The 16436-nt window shown below is 39.1% G+C and overlaps 1 protein-coding gene across 1 annotated transcript in view; it reads left to right on the top strand.

Annotated features, from left to right (window-relative positions):
* The window catches only part of rbl1 (retinoblastoma-like 1 (p107)), a 43721-nt gene that overhangs the window by 6054 nt on the left and 21231 nt on the right, over nucleotides 1-16436 (top strand). The window contains exons 9-21 of the mRNA XM_067460406.1: nucleotides 1070-1236; nucleotides 1370-1482; nucleotides 1574-1677; nucleotides 2475-2612; nucleotides 3391-3555; nucleotides 3685-3820; nucleotides 4562-4801; nucleotides 4908-5098; nucleotides 5586-5762; nucleotides 6154-6225; nucleotides 6357-6441; nucleotides 6885-7018; nucleotides 7120-7281. Coding sequence (XP_067316507.1) covers nucleotides 1070-1236; nucleotides 1370-1482; nucleotides 1574-1677; nucleotides 2475-2612; nucleotides 3391-3555; nucleotides 3685-3820; nucleotides 4562-4801; nucleotides 4908-5098; nucleotides 5586-5762; nucleotides 6154-6225; nucleotides 6357-6441; nucleotides 6885-7018; nucleotides 7120-7281 — 1884 coding nt within the window. The remainder of the gene's footprint in view (nucleotides 1-1069; nucleotides 1237-1369; nucleotides 1483-1573; nucleotides 1678-2474; nucleotides 2613-3390; nucleotides 3556-3684; nucleotides 3821-4561; nucleotides 4802-4907; nucleotides 5099-5585; nucleotides 5763-6153; nucleotides 6226-6356; nucleotides 6442-6884; nucleotides 7019-7119; nucleotides 7282-16436) is intronic.

The following is a 16436-nucleotide window of genomic DNA, read 5'->3' as shown; positions in this document are numbered from 1 at the left end:
AATGCACGTAAACCATATTTACAAAACTTTATTTATTGATATGTTATAATTTATGTCTGTTGTGATGTTTAATAGAGTATTAAAATCCAAAGAAGAGTATTGCAACGTCAGCTGATTTTTATGGCTCCTATATTACCTTATACAGTTACAGATGCAGCACTTCTTCTACTGCAGGAGATAAGAGCACTTTTATAATTCTTTGGGTCAAGAAAGAGTCTGAGTTTACGATATATTTCCTCCCCTCTTACTGCAAAACACTCACTCTATCTGGATGTGCTTAAATCCACAGTAAGGAAGTGTTCTTGTCACATATCACAAATGCACATTTCAATAAGCTGACAGAAAAGCAGGTTCATGTGTTTACATGCTGGATGAAATTGCAAAAATGTAACTGTGACAATCGGTTCATGCTTAAGCTGTTTACGACCTTATTTCGATGCAATAAAAAAGCTTAACGTCTTTACATGATCACATGCATTGTCAGCTTATTAAGCATAATCAGAGTTAAGAATGTGCATGTAAACACACTCATCGTTAGCTAACTGTGTGAATTTTATATGTAAATTTCTGAAATGCATTACTTGGACAGTCACGTCTGATAACAGATCACTAAATTGTAACGTGCACACATGCATTTTCTGTAGAGCTACTTTGAAACGATATGCATTGTGAAAAGCGATTATACAAATATAAATGTTATTAGAAATATAATACAAATATAAAAATAAATGTTAATTGAATTAAATCTAAGTTTGGGGTTGGTGAGATTTTTAAAAAGTGTTTAAAAGAAGTCTCTCACAAAGGCTGCATTTATTTGATAAAAATACAGTTTTACACTCTTTCAATATATTGTAAAATGTGATTTAAAGCTGAATTTTCAGAATCCTTATTCCAGTCTTCAGTGTCACATGATCCTTCAGAAATTATTCTAACATGCTGATTTGGTGCACAAGATGCATTTCTTATTATCAGTATTAATTCCTTTTTTTCCTTCCAGAAAAAATTCTGACCCCAAACCTTTGAATGGTGGTGGATGTCCTTTGACCTATGTTGCTGTGTTTTTGTGTAGACTCGGTCCCTTGCTCCCTCTACACCTCTAACGGGTCGACGGTATTTGAAGGAGAAAGAGGTGCTGGTCACCCCCGTTTCCTCAGCCACCCAAAGTGTGAGCCGACTGCAGAGCATGGTGTCCGGCCTAAGAAACGCACCAAGTGATGCTCTCGTTCAAATCTTTAAGTAAGTATCAAAACCAAACCATGCGGATAAGTGTGCATGTCCATCTGAGCATGTATGACCCATCATGATGGCCCTCAGGCTTTAGCTTGTTTTCTTAAAGAGATTTTGTTTTATTTTCACCATGATTTTATAGTTCCTGCTCTCGAAATCCCACTGAATCCATTCTTAACCGCGTGAAGACCATGGGAGACATATTTAAACAGGCCTACACCAAACCCACAGATGACCTGCCAGGGGCACATATGGGTCAGATACGCTACACATCTAAGAAAAAATGTTAACCGTTATGAAAAGTCACCATTTTATCATGTAACTAAGTGCAGGTTCTTGTGTGTAGATTTCGCAGAGAATCGTCTGAAGCTGGCAGAGATCTTGTACTTCAAGATCCTGGAGAATATCATGACTCTGGAGATGAAGAGATTACAGGGCAAAGACATGGCGGTCAGTCCCTGTGCCTGCTAAATAATATAAATATGCTAGTAAATTTAAAAGTCTTCATTTCTGTTAGAGGGATACTCCATCGCTCCTTACATATTAAACTACGTTATTCCCTTAACTAAGACGAGTTGATACATACCTCTCTCGTCTCAGTGTGCACTTAATCGCTCTGACGCGCTGTGACGTTCTGATAGCATTTAGCTTAACTTCTGAGAGTACTCGGCACAGTAAAAAGTCACGCCTGAAAAATCCTCCGTCAAATCTCCCCCTCACTCTCATTTCCGTCAATAGGGGGAGAGGATTTTTCAAGCGTGAATTTTTACTGTGCCGAGTCGAAGTACTCTCAGAAGTGCTATTCCGCCATACATTATAGTTCTCCTTTTTAACCAGCTTAGAAAAGCGCCACATTTTATTTTGTGTCACCATACTTGATCGTTTAAATATTCGTGTAACTGTATTTAAATAGCGAAAACCTGGAGGTGTTTGGTCGCTTCTAACTTGATGTCTGTTTGGTACCATAGTGAATGAACTGGGCTTAGTGGGCTAAGCTAAGTCCTATCAAAATATCACCGCACACAGAGCGATTAAATGCACACTGACGAGAGAGGTGTGTGTCAACTCGTCTTAGTTAAAGGGAATAACATAGTTTAATATGAAAAAGCGGTGGAGTATCCCTTTAAGGTCACCAAACAGAAAGAGGAAAATGGATTTTAGCTCATTTTATTTCAATGTTCGATATCATAGCTCTCACTTTTGTATGAGATTGTCACCTCTTACTTTCTCCTCCTGGTCTCTATCAGGTCCTGTTAGAGCAGGAGGTTCTCCATTGCTCTCTTTTGGCATGCTGTCTGGAGGTGGTGCTGTTTGCATACAGCTCTCAAAGAACATTCCCATGGATACTGGAAATCTTTCAGATCCCGGCGTTCTACTTTTACAAGGTACTGAATGGTGTCAGCTACGGGTTAAACGGATCATAGTTGATCCACGGCCCAGCATGCTGATATGATTGCAAAGTTCAACCATCATGGAGTTTATCATTTGCACGTGTATTGTCTTGACAATTTACACATTCAAGTGATTTTAAAACTATTCCAGTGCAAGAAGAGGCGAAAGAGAACTTAATTTGGTACTTGTGCGCTGTTATATGAGACACCACCAAATTGATTTCTTTTACGTCCTTGTGCTTTATCTGACACATACACACAAAATAAGTATACTCGTAAATGCAGTCTGTTATGTCTTAAGTGAATGTAAACAGCTGAGAAAGAAATCTGATGTGTATCATTGGATCTGTGCATTAGGTCTTAAAGTGACAGCAGCCTATAAATACCTGTCAATAATGTTAATCCAACAACAGAAGACAGCTTTAACAAAGATTAATCTAATTTATTTTATACAGTGAACACTATAGTGTTTTTACATTTAGGCCTAATTATTTCATGTCTGTACTTGAATACACTACAGTTAGACCTTACTTTATTTGTAACCGATCTATGACTCAAAAACTGTATATGATGAATGATAAGATTTGTGATCTATTAAACCAGTGTCAGGTCATATTATCCGCTTCAGTTTTAGGATGTGGTTTTAAGCCTTGTTAGTGTTTTTAGTGTATTATTGCATCACATTGCAGTGTAGATGTTTCTCAGAAGCTCACAAACGGTTAGGTGCTTTTAAAGGAAACTGAAACTAAATGTGCTTGATGTGTCTGTGTAGGTGATTGAGGTGTTCATCCGGTCAGAGGAGGGTTTGTCCCGAGACATGGTGAAGCATTTGAACAGTATCGAGGAGCAGGTGCTGGAAAGCAAAGCCTGGACTAGAGACTCGGCCCTGTGGAACGCGCTTAACAAAACGAACAATAAAATCCCGACTGTGGAAGAGGTATACACACACTCACAAACTGCTTTGCATGGGGAACAGATTGTAAATTCCTATATAAGCGTCATTGGGGTCATTTAAATAACACATTACCTGTTTTTGTGTTTGCGTGTGTGTGTGTGTGCTTCTTAGGTGAATTTTCCCAGTAATTTTGACACCGGCAACAATGCAGGCGGTCCCACTCACCTGCCATTAGTGGCGCTATCCCCCATCATCCACCCTCGCATCAGGGAGGTCCGCACAGGCCTGGGCTCCAGCGCGCGCAAAGGTACTATACATCTTAAAATGAGTCTCGCCTCTATGATGCTTGGCTTTAAGACCCCATGAATGTTTATAATTAAAGGACGGATATTCTAGAGAGCCTTTGATTGGATTAAAAACTGGATTATGAATATATTTGGTCCATTTACCATTTTAAAATGCATATATAAATGTGTATATATTAGGGGTGTAACGATACCCTTGTGTCACGATTCAATACATATCACAATACTGAACTCACGATACGATATTATTGTGATACTCCAAGACATATGGTGAAAGGTTAACAAAAAACTTACTGTTGACTAAAATTAGTATTACATTGGGGTTGAAATGGCTTTGACTTGGTGCTGGTAACCCAATGCACAGGACAATGGTGACAGGACAAAATATTCATGATTCTGAAGCTAAAAATACAGAATTATTTTAGACGAATATGCTTGCACTGTCACTGACTAGATATTTGTTAAGTAATGTTGGCCTCTTTTTACTGGTAACATACGACATTTGGCATTATCAGGGCTCACAAATATTCCCCCATTGCATTATTATATATAATATAAAATGTTGAATATAATATATGTTTAATAACGTACTGACACTTGCATTTTTTTCTCACACAGTACTATTTGTATAAACAGACTTAAAATCACAAAAATGGCCTCCATCTTAGATTGTCTTTGATGCTTTTTTAAATATTTAATCGGATGTACTCAATTGAATAATGCTTCTGTCCTTTTTCTCTTAGACGTCCCTCAATCTCCCATCTCCCTCCACGACCGCTACAGTTCTCCAGCGGCTGGCAGCGCTAAGAGACGCTTGTTTGGTGACGACCCTCCACCGCCGTCCCCAGTGAAAAGAATCTCAGTCACTCCTATCAAAATCATCCCCACCACCATGGAAAACAACCAGCACAACAACACCACCACAACGACTGTCCTCTCGATGGCAACCATAAATGGCCAGCAGCTCACTATTCCACTGCCAAGTACTACTTTTATTTTTTTTTCATCTTCTTATAGCAAACAAAACATTTCCCAAAAAGATGTTTGTTCGAATTTGATGTTGATGTGCTGGTGTTCTGCATCCTTTAGTGATGAAAAACGAGACGGGCGGCATCACAGTCATCCAACTTCAGGCCAATGAGATGAACCCTCTCACCACCCAAGTCTTACTGACTGCCTCCCCCAGCCGAACCGCAGCTCCACCTATTAGCTCTGATACACAGCCTCCGGCAACCAACAAACCCCGCCGCACCGGATCCCTTGCGCTATTCTTCAGGAAGGTGTGGAAAAGTGTTCTTTGCTTGTTCTTTGCTTCCTTTTTTACACCGGTATTGAATGAAGATCTTTGCTAGATTAAGTTTGTATATTCTTTTTGCAACTTAAAATAAACATGACGTTTATAGTTCAAACAACTTTATTCAGTGCACGGCAAAGTTTTACAAAACATCTGTCAGTTGCACACAGACACACACTGGTCATGCGCCAACCCACAGGCACACCGTGCCGTATTCAACAGTGTAGAAGCACCTTGTACTGTAATGAACAGTGTAGAGGGGAAATAACAAAAATTAACAATCTCCCTATACTTTAAACAAAAAAAGGATAATGTTAATACAATTTTATATTTTATATATATATATATATATATATAATATATATATATATATATAATGTGTATATATATATAATGTATATATATATATAATGTGTATATATATATAATGTATATATATATAATAAAGTCAAGACTTTTGCTCGTTCTTTCAGGTGTATCATTTAGCCAGCGTGCGTCTTCGAGACCTCTGTCTGAAGCTGGATATCTCATCAGAGCTGCGAGGGAAGATCTGGACGTGTTTCGAGCATTCTCTGCTGCACTGCACTGACCTGATGAGGGACAGACACCTGGACCAGCTGCTGCTCTGTGCCGTCTACATCATATCAAAGGTTCATCTTTTAGATGCAGAACTACAAATGTAGAGAGAAGGACTTTTGAAAGTCTCTTTTGCCGACCATGGCTTGTGCCTGGTACATTTTTCATCTTCAAACCAAACTTGGGTCTCCAGCTGACAAAATCCCATCTGGCTAACTCGCTTTTCATAATGTTTACGTGTTAGGTCAGCAGGCGTCTTTTGTGGCTGTTCAAACACATTCGACTACATTACACTACAAAAGCAATATGCTCAAATGTGTTTTCAACTACCTCTGGATGTGCTTTAAAGTGGACAAGCTCAAAACATTTTATATCCTCTTTACACCTGTATTTAGCATCGTCCACTTGTGGAAAATAATTGTTTTATTTAAATGTTCTTTTTTCATTTACTTTCTTCTTCTGCAGATCACGAAAGAAGAGCACACTTTTCAGGACATTATGAAATGTTACCGAACCCAACCTCAGGCCCACAGTCACGTGAGTATCAACAGTCTTGGTCTTTACGATCCTCTGATGTGGAATTGCACAAAATGTCGAAAAGCTTGAAATTTGAGCTGTGATGAGAGCACATATGCGGCATCCACCACATCCTGTTTGTGTGTTTGTAGGTGTACCGCAGTGTTTTACTGAAGAGGCGTCCCAGAGAGCAGCAGACAGATGAGAACATGGAAGTGGATCCGCCAACAGACCAGTGTAAGAATGATGTGGAGTATCCCAGATGTCTCTCTTGCTTTTTTAAGCACAAAATACTGTATTACACTACTGTTAAAAAGTTTGGACTCCAAGAAGCTACTAATTAATTCAGCAAAAGGACGCATTAAATTGATAAATCCTTTTTTTAAAACTTTCTATTCATCAAAGAATCCTGAAAAAGAAATCATGTTTTTGATAATAAACTGATAATAATAAATGTTCCTTGAGTGTCAAATTCTCATATTAGAGTGATTTCTGAAGATCATTGACACTGAAGACTGGAGTAATGATGCTGAAAATTTCAAAATGTAATCAAATAAATGCTTTTGTGAGCATAAGAGACTTCTTTAAAAAGCAAAACAACAAATATCTTACTGATTCCAAATGGTTGAGTATACGTACAGTATGTGTATATATTTTTTTATTCGTGTTTCTGTTATCAGCCAACGAGAGGATGACAGAGACTGACAGCGAATCAGAGGAAAGAGGAGACCTCATCCAGTTCTATAACTCTGTTTACGTGTTAAAGATGAAATCGTTTGCTCTCAGATATGCACATTCCACGCTTGATAACAAGGTTGGTGTATTGTTTCCTTCAATTGAAAGTAATGTCTTGAAATGTATTTTAGACTGTTTGGAAACAAGTATTTCACCCTTTCTCTTTGTGTCTCTATAAAGATGGAGGCTCCTCCATTATCTCCATTCCCATCGGTCCGGGCTCAGCCTCTCTCTCCTCGCCGTGTGTCTCAGAGACACTCTATCTTTGTCTCTCCTCATAAAAACGGCTCGAGTCTCACGCCCAGTGCCTACACGTACAAGTTCACTGGAAGCCCATCAAAGGTTAGTCAAACTTTAGGATGTCACAGTCAGGGGAGGGGGATATACCTATAGACACGATTAACCGGTAGAGGTCGCTATCAGGGTTGCGCTCACGTGACATTACTGTGCTGCACAGTCATGAAAGCTTATCACTTGCATGCACTTTTAAGCATTGAAAATAGGTGATTTTAAACCATTGAAGTGCATTTAGCAGCGAAAGACAACTCATTTCAGTATATGCTCACTCTCTGAGAGACTGCTTTTTGCCTAATTGAGCTTGAACAGTTAAATACACATACATAATCAATATAATCAGTGACATGTATTTGCAAGTAACAGTCATTTATGTGTTAAGTGAACGTCTTAAGAACTGAGAGAGAACAACATTGGATCAGTGCAGTCGGTCTTAAAGTGACAGTGTCCTAATTTACCTGCTGTCATTATTAAAGCTAATCAAACAACAAAACGAGAGAACATCTCTCACTGCTCTTGACTGAATCACTTTTTTAACTTTAAGAATAAATGTATATTTAATGTGCACAGTAAAGACTATGCATTGTATTTATACATTTGATTAATATCCAGTGATGTTGATATGATTAGCTTACACATTTGATGTAGTATTAGTCTTTATTAAATGTTTTTCAGGTAGATCCTTATCATTTATCACTGTTTATTTGCCTTCAGTAAACTTGAGACTTTATTTAGGCTAGTATTAATTCTTTAAATGATATTGAAAATGGTGATAAATTATGAAATTTTAGTGGTATAAATTTTTATATTGTAAGGCCGCCCAAATCGTCCCAATGGAGGCTAACGATCGGCGGGTGAAGGTCGCTGCGCGTTCGTCTTTTCAGCGGGGAAAAGGGATTTTATTCAAATTCCTCGTTATCTGACTCCATTTAATCATAATTTAGAATTTAGGTTAGAATGCCAATTATTTGGTTATTATATTTAATAGTTTAACTACACATTTAATTATTCCGTTTAACCCTTTGTTGAAATTATGCCCGATCGTGATCTGAATAATTCCAGAGCAAGTCAGAATCAATCAAAGTGTAACAATTTATTAACAGTCAGGTAAATGTATAATGCCAATTACATTATCAATTTAAAGGTAGCCTAATCTATATAACATCTAAGTCTCTGAAGTAAAGAATGAAATATATACCTGACTTCTGAAAATTACATAATGCTGGCTATCTTGAGACATCCAACATTACGGGCTGACCGGTTTAAAGTGTCGAGCCCTGAGCTCTTTGCAACATTCCCTTAAATACCCAGAAACAAATGCACAAGCTCTTTCAAATGTAAACACGAGTTCACAATGGGAATTTGCATTAATCAAGTCCTATAGAGTTGTATTGATGCAAAGGCCAAATGGCTGAAAGCCACACCCACCATACTAAGACAAGATATCTCTAAACTCTTAAAACATTGATTATCTTTTGGTTAACTTCTGTGGGGATGAGATCTTTGTACCAGTCGCACTGAGACATTTCGAAGGATATCAAACACATATTATACTCTATCGTGTGGATTGACATCGTAAGAGAGAGATTTTGTGTGTATTTTCAGTGATCTCAGCATGAGAGAGGGAAGGAAATGGGGGAGAGGGGGGTCAACAGGGAAATATGTAGATTAGCTGATAGTGAGGTGAGACTTGCGTCTCCAGTGGTGTGTGAGGGACAGTTCAGATGTTAATTAGGGCCCAAGCCCTGAAAGGGCGCAGAGCCCTATTGTTCTTCTAAGGATTATTAGGGCCCAAGCCCTGAAAGGGCGCAGAGCCCTATTGTTCTTCTAAGGATTATTATTAGGGCCCAAGCCCTGAAAGGGCGAAGAGCCCTATTGTTCTTCTAAGGATTATTATTATTAGGGCCCAAGCCCTGAAAGGGCGCAGAGCCCTATTGTTCTTCTAAGGGTTTTTATTATTATTATTATATATTATTATTTTTTTTACCGACTATTTGGGCATTTTTGGGCCCCTTCCCATGCTCGAAAACTCTTGAAACTTTGCACACGCATCAGAATGCGCGGCCATCAGGGCCGGGCTGAAGATGGTACCCGGGCGTGGCAGGGGGGCTCAACAGCGCCCCCTTGAATGCGAGATTTAACTTGGTCCATAAATCAAAAACGTTTGAACATACATATATGAAACTCGGTACACATATAGAGCTCATCGGGCCGAACAACTTTCGTGCTCTAAGTTATGTGTCAGCCTAACAGGAAGTGAGCTATTATGGGTTGTTCGGAAAACGCATGCTCTGGAATTTGCGATACTCCTCCTAGACGATTCACCCGATCAGCACCAAACTCAGTCATCATGAAGTCAAGACACTGAGGATGCTAAATTGCGAGCAACTTTTTGATATCTCAAACGGTTTGGCCGTGGCGAGGAGATTAATTTATGGCGAGAAAAGGGAAACAGGAAGTGTGTTATAACTTCTGCATACATTCATTCATTTTGATGAAACTTCAGCTGTGTGTTCGTTGTAAGAGGACGATCACATGGATATGACTTTTGTGAGTCAAAGTTATAGCGCCACCAACTGGCACCAGGAAGTGTCCCTTTTGTCCAAAGTGGGGGGTTAGTTTTATCTGCAGTCACCAAACTCGGTATATATATAGTACATTTCGAGCCGGACAACTTTCTAATTTACAGTCATTAGCTCTGACCAACAGGAAGTCAGATAATTTGGTTGGAAGATAACACAAAGTGGAAAGCGAGCTCTGAGTTTTTACCCTCTCCTCAAAAGCGATTCATTCAATCTCCTCCAAACTCGGACAACATGAAGTAAATATACAGAAGATGCTAAAATGCGAACGGTTATTGGATATCTCAAACAGTGTTCCCGTAGCAAAAGCCTAAAAAACACTAAATAGGGACACACGTGCCTGGTTCATAAATAAGGCTATACTCCCACCTGCTGGTTATTCTATATATCACACTGGCTGTTTTTCTGTTTTTTTTCTGTTTTTTCAACACTTATGCTCTCCCTTAAATGACCAGTAGAGGGCAATATTGTATAAGTTTTCAAACAAAAAACCTTGCCTCTGTGTGTGTGTGTGAATGGTTTTCTAGCCTGGTGGGGACTTCAACCTGAATGCACACAGACTCATGGGGACTTCCCAATGGGTACAAAAGCTTATAAATCAGACAGAATGAGTTCTTTTGAAGAAAGTTTTGTGTGATGGGTAGGTTTAGGGGCAGGAGCAGTGTAGGAGGACAGAATATATGGTTTGTACAGCATAAAAACCATTACGTCTATGAGTCCCCAGAAAGATAGTGAACCAGACATGAGTGTGTGTGTATGTGTGTGTGTGTGTGTGTTTGTGGGTGGGTGTGTGTGTTGTGGATGGGGGATGGTGGATGGGATTAACTGATAAGAGTTGCCTGCAGCATACTTCAGCATTACTACTGTGTGTGTGTGTGCGTGTGTGTGCGTGTGTGTTCTTTTTTCTAGCCTGGTGGGGACTTCAACCTGAATGCACACAGACTCATGGGGACACGTGTCACTGATTTCTACAGTGTGTGTGTGTGTGTGTGTGTGTGTGTGTGTGTGTGAGCCACTCTTCTGTCTAAAAAGATTACCTCTCAATGCTGTGCTTTGGCCTGCATTAAAGGATAAAACATTTTATTCTGGGTTTGAATAAAAAAATTAATTTATAAAACCAGTTTATTTGTAGGGCATTGACAATATTGTTTTATATAATTAGTTAAATAATTGTGTTAATACAAATAATTATTAATAAAAAAATATAAATATAAAAAAACATTACTAACAAAAGAAAAAAACACATTTTATTGTCTTTAAAAAAAAAAAAAAGTAGTGTGTGTAACTTAAAAAATGAGAAGATTAATGCCTTTTGTTTAAATATAAATATAGAATAACTAAATATAGAATAACCAGAAGGTGGGAGTGTAGCCTTATTTAGTAACCAGGTTGGATATGTCCTAGGAACGCTGTTTTGAAGATAAAACTATTGTTGTTATTGCAAAACAGTGTTTTCAGACAGTGAAATAAAAACAATGTTCGCTCACTGTTTAGATTTTGTGTCTGTCATTCCCCTTCCCCCTCCCTCTCTCAGGATGACTCTGTGTGTGTGTGTGTGTGTGTGTGTGTGTGGAGGGGGTCTCTCTCACTCTGTGTGTGTGTGTGTGTGTGTGTGTGTGTGTGTGTGTGTGTGTGTGTGTGTGTGTGTGTGTGTGTGTGTGTGGAGGGGGTCTCTCTCACTCTGTCTGTGTCGCCTTGTCTCTTGTTTTTTCATAATTTAACCCTTTCATATCATAATTGCTATCAGCAATATCTATCACTTTATTGTGAAAAATAAGTTAAAATATATATATATATATATATATATATATATATATATATATATATATATATATATATATATATATATATATATAACACTGGTCTTCTGAACTTACAATATTTTGAGCTGCAAAAAATACATTTGCACATAATTGAAAGTGATATCCTAATACTTTTAATTGTTTTCTACAACATGGGCTTTAAAGAAGGTCATGTGCTGTGTTTGCAAAGATCACGTATGACACCTCTTTAAACTAATTATTTATTGATAAAATTCAAATGGATAAAAAAAATAATTTCACATGATTTTATAAAAGTGGCTGTTTATAATAAACTACCATAAATTATATGCACGCATGTTACTCTTCCCTGACACTGATATTATAATCATTGTTGCGGTCTCTGTGATTTGGCTTAATTTATTTTTAAGAGAAGTGTAAGGATAATACAACTTCAGCATTTGGACAGTATTCTGCACTCATTTTGAAATTGACATTTGACATCATCTGACATAAAATTAATGAATAAAATGTAATTGATCTCAGAGATGTGAGTGTTGTGGTTCCTGGTCATAGCAGCACCAGTTGCTGCAGTTAATGAGGTGAATTCAAATGACTTTGACATAGTCCCTTTATTTATTTTTTCCCATATTAAATGCCTATTGGCCTGCTGTGCACAGTTAAGCTGATGCCACCGGGGTGGCGGTGCCACCGGCTTGGGCCCGTCATCGCTGCTCGCAGCTTTAATTATTATTATTATTATTATCTTTTCGCCTTTTGGGCATTTTTGGGGCCCTTCCCATGCTCGAAAACTCTTGAAACTTTGCACACGCATCGGAATGCGCGGCCAACAGGGTCGGGCAGAGGCCTTTGACCCGGGCGTGGCAGGGGGGCTCAACAGCGCCCCCTTGAAAAACTGGGTCTATATATTAAACACACTTGCACGTACATGTATGAAACTCGGTACACATATAGAGCTCATCGGGCCAAACAACTTCCGCACTCATAGTCATAAGCTTTGCCCAACAGGAAGTGAGCTATTATGGGTTGTTCGGAAAACGCATGCTCTGGAATTTGCGATACTCCTCCTAGACGATTCACCCGATCAGCACCAAACTCGGTCAGCCTGAAGTCAAGACACTGAGGATGCTAAATTGCGAGCAACTTTCTGATATCTCAAACGGTTTGGCCGTGGCGAAGAGATGAATTTATGGCGAGAAAAGGGAAACAGGAAGTGTGTTATAACTTTTGCATACATTAATTCATTTTGATGAAGCTTCAGCTGTGTGTTCGTTGTAAGAGGCCGATCACATGGATATGACTTTTGTGAGTCAAAGTTATAGCGCCACCAACTGGCAGCAGGAAGTGTGTCACTTTTGTCCAAAGTGGGGGGTTAGTTTTATCTACATTCACCAAACTCGGTATATATATTGTACATTTCGAGCCGGACAACTTTCTAATTTACAGTCATTAGCTCTGACCAACAGAAAGTCAGATAATTTGGTTGGAAGATAACAAGAAGTGGCAAAGCGAGCTCTGAGTTTTTACCTTCTCCTCAAAAGCGATTCATTCAATCTCCTCCAAACTCAGACAACATGAAGTAAATATACAGAAGATGCTAAAATGCGAACGGTTATTGGATATCTCAAACGGTTTTCCCGTAGCAAAAGCCTAAAAAACACAAAATAAGAACACAAGTGCCTGGTTCATAAATAAGGCTATACTCCCACCTGCTGGTTATTCTCTATATCACACTGTTTTTTTTTTTTTTTTTTTTCAACACTTATGCTCTCACTTAAATGACCAGTAGAGGGCAATATTGTATAAGTTTTCAAGCAAAAAACCTTGCCTCTGTGTGTGTGTGTGTGAATGGTTTTCTAGGCTGGTGGGGACTTAAACCTGAATGCACACAGACTCATGGGGACTTCCCAATGGGTACAAAAGCTTATAAATCAAACAGAATGAGTTCTTTTGAAGAAAGTTTTGTGTGATGGGTAGGTTTAGGGGCAGGAGCAGTGTAGGAGGACAGAATATATGGTTTGTACAGCATAAAAACCATTACGTCTATGAGTCCCCAGAAAGATAGTGAACCAGACATGAGTGTGTGTGTATGTGTGTGTGTTTGTGGGTGGGTGTGTGTGTTGTGGATGGGGGATGGTGGATGGGCTTAACTGATAAGAGTTGCCTGCAGCATACTTCAGCATTACTACTGTGTGTGTGTGTGCGTGTGTGTGTGTGTTCTTTTTGCTAGCCTGGTGGGGACTTCAACCTGAATGCACACAGACTCATGGGGACACGTGTCACTGATTTCTACAGTGTGTGTGTGTATGTGTGTGGGAGCCACTCTTCTGTCTAAAAAGATTACCACTCAATGCTGTGCTTTGGCCTGCATTAAAGGATAAAACATTTTATTCTGGGTTTGAATAAAAAAATGAATGTATAAAACCAGTTTAAACCTTGCCTCTGTGTGTGTGTGTGTGTGTGTGTGTGTGAATGGTTTTCTAGCCTGCTGGGGACTTAAACCTGAATGCACACAGACTCATGGGGACGTCTCAATGGGTACAAAAGCTCATAAATCAGACAGAATGAGTTCTTTTGAAAATGTGAAAATGCAGAAAGTTGTGTGATGGGTAGGTTTAGGGGTAGGAGCAGTGTATGAGGACAGAATATATGGTTTGTACAGCATAAAAACCATTACATCTATGGTGAGTCCCCAGAAAAAGATAGTGAACCAGACATGAGTGTGTGTGTGGGTGAGTGTGTGTGTGAGGGGTGGGGGGGTGAAGGGGGGTGTTGTGGATGGGGGGATGGGCTGAGCTGATTTGAGTTGCCTGCAGCATACTTCAGCATTACTACTGTGTGTGTGTGTGTGTGTGTGTGTGTGTGTGTGTGTGTGTGTGTGTGTGTGTGTGTGTGTGTGTGTGTTGTTCTAGCCTGGTGGGGACTTGAATTAACCTGAATGCACACAGACTCAGGGGGACACATGTCACTGTAGGGGCCTAAATTGAGGTCCCAATGGGTACAAAAGCTTATAAATCATACAGAATGAGTTCTTTTGAAAATGTAAAAATGCAGAAAGTTTTGTGAAATGGGTAGGTTTAGGGGTAGGGGCAGGAGGACAGAATATATGGTTTGTACAGCATAAAAACCATTACGTCTATGAGTCCCCAGAAAGATAGTGAACCAGACATGAGTGTGTGTGTGTGTGTGTGTGTGTGTGTGTGTGTGGAGGGGGTCTCTCTCACTCTGTGTGTGTGTCACCTTTTCTCTTGTTTTTTTCATAATTTAACCCTTTCATTTCATAGGCTATCACAAATATCTATCACTTTATTGTGAAAAATAAGTAAAACAAAAACATATATTATATCTTTAATTAAATACTGGTCTTTTGAACTTACAAAATTTTGAGCTGCAAAAAATACATTTGCACATAATTGAAAGTGATGTCCCAATACTTTTAATTGTTTTCTATAACATGGGCTTTAAAGAAGGTAATGTGCTGTGTTTGCTAAGATCACGCATGACACCTCTTTAAACTAATGATTTATTGATAGAATTCAAATGGATAATTTTTTTTAATTTCACATGATCTTATAAAAGTGGCTGTTTATAATAAACTTCCATAAATTATATGCACGCATATTACTCTTCCCTGACACTGATATTAAAATCATTGTTACGGTCTCTGTGATTTGGCTTAATTTATTTTTAAGAGAAGTGTAAGGATAATACAACTTCAGCATTTGGACGGTATTCTGCACTCAGTTTGAAATTGACATTTGACATCACCTGACATAAAATTAATGAATAAAATGTAATTGATCTCAGAGATGTGAGTGTTGTGGTTCCTGGTCATAGCAGCACCAGTTCCTGCAGTTAATGAGGTGAATTCAAATGACTTTGACATAGTCCCTTTATTTATTTTTTCCCATATTAATTGCCTATTGGTCTGCTGTGCATAGTTAAGCTGATGCCACCGGGGTGGCGGTGCCCCCGGCTTGGGCCCGTCATCGCTGCTCGCAGCTTTAATTATTATTATTATTAGGGCCCAAGCCCTGAAAGGGCGCAGAGCCCTATTGTTCTTCTAAGGATTATTATTATTATTATTATTATTATTAGGGCCCAAGCCCTGAAAGGGCGCAGAGCCCTATTGTTCTTCTAAGGGTTTTTATTATTATTATTATATATTATTATTTTTTTTACCGACTATTTGGGCATTTTTGGGGCCTTTCCCATGCTCGAAAACTCTTGAAACTTTGCACACGCATCAGATTGCGCGGCCATCAGGGCCGGGCTGAGGCTGGTACCCGGGCGTGGCAGGGGGGCTCGACAGCGCCCCCTAAAGTGGGGTCTGAAAACGGGCTCTATAAATCAAACACACTTGCACGTACATATATGAAACTCGGTACACATATAGAGTTCATCGGGCTGAACAACTTTCGTGCTCTAAGTTATGCGTCAGCCCAACAGGAAGTGAGCTATTATGGGTTGTTCGGAAAACGCATACTCTGGAATTTGCGATACTCCTCCTAGACGATTCCCCCGATCAGCACCAAACTCGGTCATCATGAAGTCAAGACACTGATGATGCCAAATTGCAAGCAACTTTTTGATATCTCAAACGGTTAGGCCGTGGCGAAGAGACGAATTTATGGCGAGAAAAGGGAAACAGGAAGTGTGTTATAACTTTTGCATACATTAATTCATTTTGATGAAACTTCAGCTGTGTGTTCGTTGTAAGAGGCCGATCACATGGATATGACTTTTGTAAGCCAAAGTTATAGCGCCACCAACTGGCAGCAGGAAGTGTGTCACTTTCAAAAATGCTTTAAATCCCCATCTTATTTTCACCCGATTTACT

This window comes from Pseudorasbora parva, chromosome 12 (genome assembly GCF_024679245.1).
Source record: "Pseudorasbora parva isolate DD20220531a chromosome 12, ASM2467924v1, whole genome shotgun sequence".
Lineage (NCBI taxonomy): Eukaryota > Metazoa > Chordata > Actinopteri > Cypriniformes > Gobionidae > Pseudorasbora > Pseudorasbora parva.
This window is presented reverse-complemented; position numbering and strand designations above follow the sequence as displayed.